At 42.1% G+C, this 2,769-nt stretch overlaps 1 protein-coding gene across 1 annotated transcript; it reads left to right on the top strand.

Moving 5' to 3' along the window:
• Positions 1-329: 329 nt before the first annotated feature.
• LOC148102289 (uncharacterized) lies at positions 330-2,538 on the top strand. The gene is made up of 2 exons (XM_087844528.1): positions 330-809; positions 945-2,538. Exons 1-2 carry the CDS (start codon positions 341-343, stop codon positions 2,141-2,143), a joined length of 1,668 nt encoding a protein of 555 aa, XP_087700654.1. The 5' UTR covers positions 330-340; the 3' UTR covers positions 2,144-2,538.
• The last annotated feature ends 231 nt before the right edge of the window (positions 2,539-2,769 follow it).

Genomic DNA, 2,769 nt, shown 5'->3' with positions numbered 1-2,769 from the left:
AGCATAGCTCACCAGCCATCATGGAAACCCGATAACAACACAGTGGGGCTCGCTTCACATTCTAACTTTAAACGAAGGATTTTAAAGTATTTTAAAGTATTGAAAGTAGTTGGTGTGGGTTAAAGCAGTGCACCAGTAGGCCACAAAACTGAATCACAACAACTGAGGATCGTCGTTGTGCTTATAGCGGTTGCTAGGTAACGTCATGTCGCCGTCATCCCGGATGTAGGCGGAGCTTAGCGCTAGAATCCCTTTGATCCTTTGATGTCTTACGTGACGTCGCATTAGAAAAATCCTTAAATAGGGGTTAGTCACCCATTCATTTCAGTAAGAAGAATTAATGTTTCACAGCCGAACGCATCAGCTAACAGAAAGCATCAATACAAAAACAGACATGAATCCTTTGAGTGAATGTAGGGAAACTATAAAATCCAAAATTAGGGACTTGTTTATGAACATAGATGAAGACCAGTGGCGTGCACTGAAAACAGGGTGCTCAGATGAAAACACCAAGCAGGCACTTGGTAGGTTTACATCAGAGATGTTTCACATCACCATGACTGAAGTCATGCCAATGATTAGGCACTGTGAGGGTGGTGTCGACACAGGGGAGAGTGTCAACTCGGGGGAGACAATTTTACAGGGAGTCGGGGAGAAACGGAAGCACTGTGTGTGCTGCCCCCATTCGTACGTCCAGCAACTGAATCAGGAGGATCCACAGTCAGCTGGTCTGGAATCCGTTTCAGAAGTAGCAGAGGGGGCAGAAAGTGGACCAGTGGCTGAGCCCACCGAGGACTCCAAAAAGAGTGATTCCTCTCTGGAGTGTGAGGTGGGTGAGGCTGAGCCCACCGAGGACTCCAAAAAGAGTGATTCCTCTCTGGAGTGTGAGGTGGGTGAGGCTGAGCCCACTGCCCCTTCTGGTGATGTGACTGTGGAACCTCGACTGTTGGAACAACAGCGGCTTGTTAAAAAGCTCATAAACGCTGTGATTAAACGCGCCTCAAGAGAGGCAAAGGTGACGCCGTCTGATGAGGTGCAACAGCAACTCTTCATATCTCTGTGGGCGCAAATTAAGGATAAAAATATAAACATCAAACGAAATACAGTGAAAAGTCTTGAAAAATCAATTTTCAAAGACATTCAGAAGCTGCTGGAAATTCCACCAAACCTGGTAATCATTGCACTAGGAGTAGCTCAGCCGGACCAACAAGTGGTAATTTCAGTATTCAAAGATCGCCTCCTCCGAAAGAAGCGAAACCTACTAACAAGGCTGTTCGCATGGTGCAGAAAAACTCGGGACGATGGAGACCAAACTAAAAATATCTCCCAAACACTTTTAGAAGAGTTTAAGGAAAATATATTTCCATTACCGAATGAAAAATCCCAATCTGTTGGTAGTAGGACATCTCATGATGCTGAGGTTAAAGAGCGTTTGAGCACACTTATTCATGATGTGCTCTCACACGCACACACGTCCCACTACAAACCTTCAGTTAAACTGCACAAGCGACTCTTTGACAGCGTGGTGTCTGATGACCGCATCAAAGACCTGTATATAGACAAAAAAAAGTTAAAAGGTCTTGGTGAGGCAATTTACCGAGAGATCCGCGACAAAACATTCTGTAAAGACAAACATTTGATAATGTTATTGAATGACAAGGATCCGGTATTGCAAAACTTGACGATCCAGACAATTAAAAAACACTTGATCGAGTCGATGGAGAATCCAGCCCTTAGTGCGGCTGAAGAGGTTCAGAAATACAGGTCTTCTGTGGAAATCTGTATCGAGGACTTGGTGAAGCATGTCGTCGAAAATGCCGACTCACCCTGCTCTTCTGAAAAAGCCGATGCCATCGCCAAACAGCTGATCAGTAAAGTCTGGCCTCGAATCAAAAAAATTCAAATCCCTGTCGAATATGTACCATTACTCAGTAACATGGTCTACAAGTCTCTGCTAGAAAAATGGCAAGATCCAGATGTGATTCTGACATTCATGTCATTTGACCACAGATACATTCATGAGCTCATTATTAAGGTCTTCAAAGAGCATGTCGTAACTATATTGGAAAGTGAACCTTTCATCAGCAGCTTCTTTTCCTTTGTGGGTCGAGCTACGGGGTTCCACACACACAAAACAAAATGAATGTTCTGTAAGCAATCCATCCATCAGGATTGCCTGTAAATATTTGTTTTAAATTATTAGGACAGTTTAAGTGTATTAGTTGACATCAAAGTAACTTTTTAAATTGGCTAACAAGTCATTTTAAAAACCCCAGGACCGGCCGAGGCAGATGGCCGTCCCTCACTGAGCCTGGTTCTGCCGGAGGTTTCTTGCTTTTAAAAGAAAGTTTTTCCTCCCCACTGTCGCCGAGTGCTTGCTCAGAGGGAAATGTCAGATTATTGGGGTTTTCTTTTTTGTCAACTAATACATAACTTATCTTATTGGGCACTGTAAATTGAGTCTATTAATTTAGAGTGCCCAATAAGATAAGTTTTTATTACTTTTATTACTTTAATAAAATTATCTAAAAGATTATATTGTGAATATTGCATGTTTCATTGTCACACAAATGTCTACATTTTCAGCCTAGACTGAACACGCGTGGTTGTCATTCTATTCAAAATCACATCACTCACATTGATACAGAATGACAGGATATTTGTATGTAAACTATAATGTGATATGTAGAATCCACATATATTAGTATATAATCTCCCAAATGTTGCCAAAACAAGCAATGGCAGTAAGGAACATATAGCTCTAAATAA

The sequence above is a fragment of the Neolamprologus brichardi genome, chromosome 7 (assembly GCF_056152115.1).
Source record: "Neolamprologus brichardi isolate AB-2024 chromosome 7, ASM5615211v1, whole genome shotgun sequence".
NCBI lineage: Eukaryota > Metazoa > Chordata > Actinopteri > Cichliformes > Cichlidae > Neolamprologus > Neolamprologus brichardi.
Note: the sequence above shows the minus strand (reverse complement) of the source record. Positions and strands in the feature narration are given on the sequence as shown.

Coding starts and splice junctions, on each gene's coding strand:
- LOC148102289 (XM_087844528.1), top strand. CDS start 341: ATGTTTCACAGCCGAACGCATCAGCTAACAGAAAGCATCAATACAAAA. Junction 810..944: donor CGAGGACTCCAAAAAGAGTG/ATTCCTCTCTGG, acceptor TGGAACCTCGAC/TGTTGGAACAACAGCGGCTT.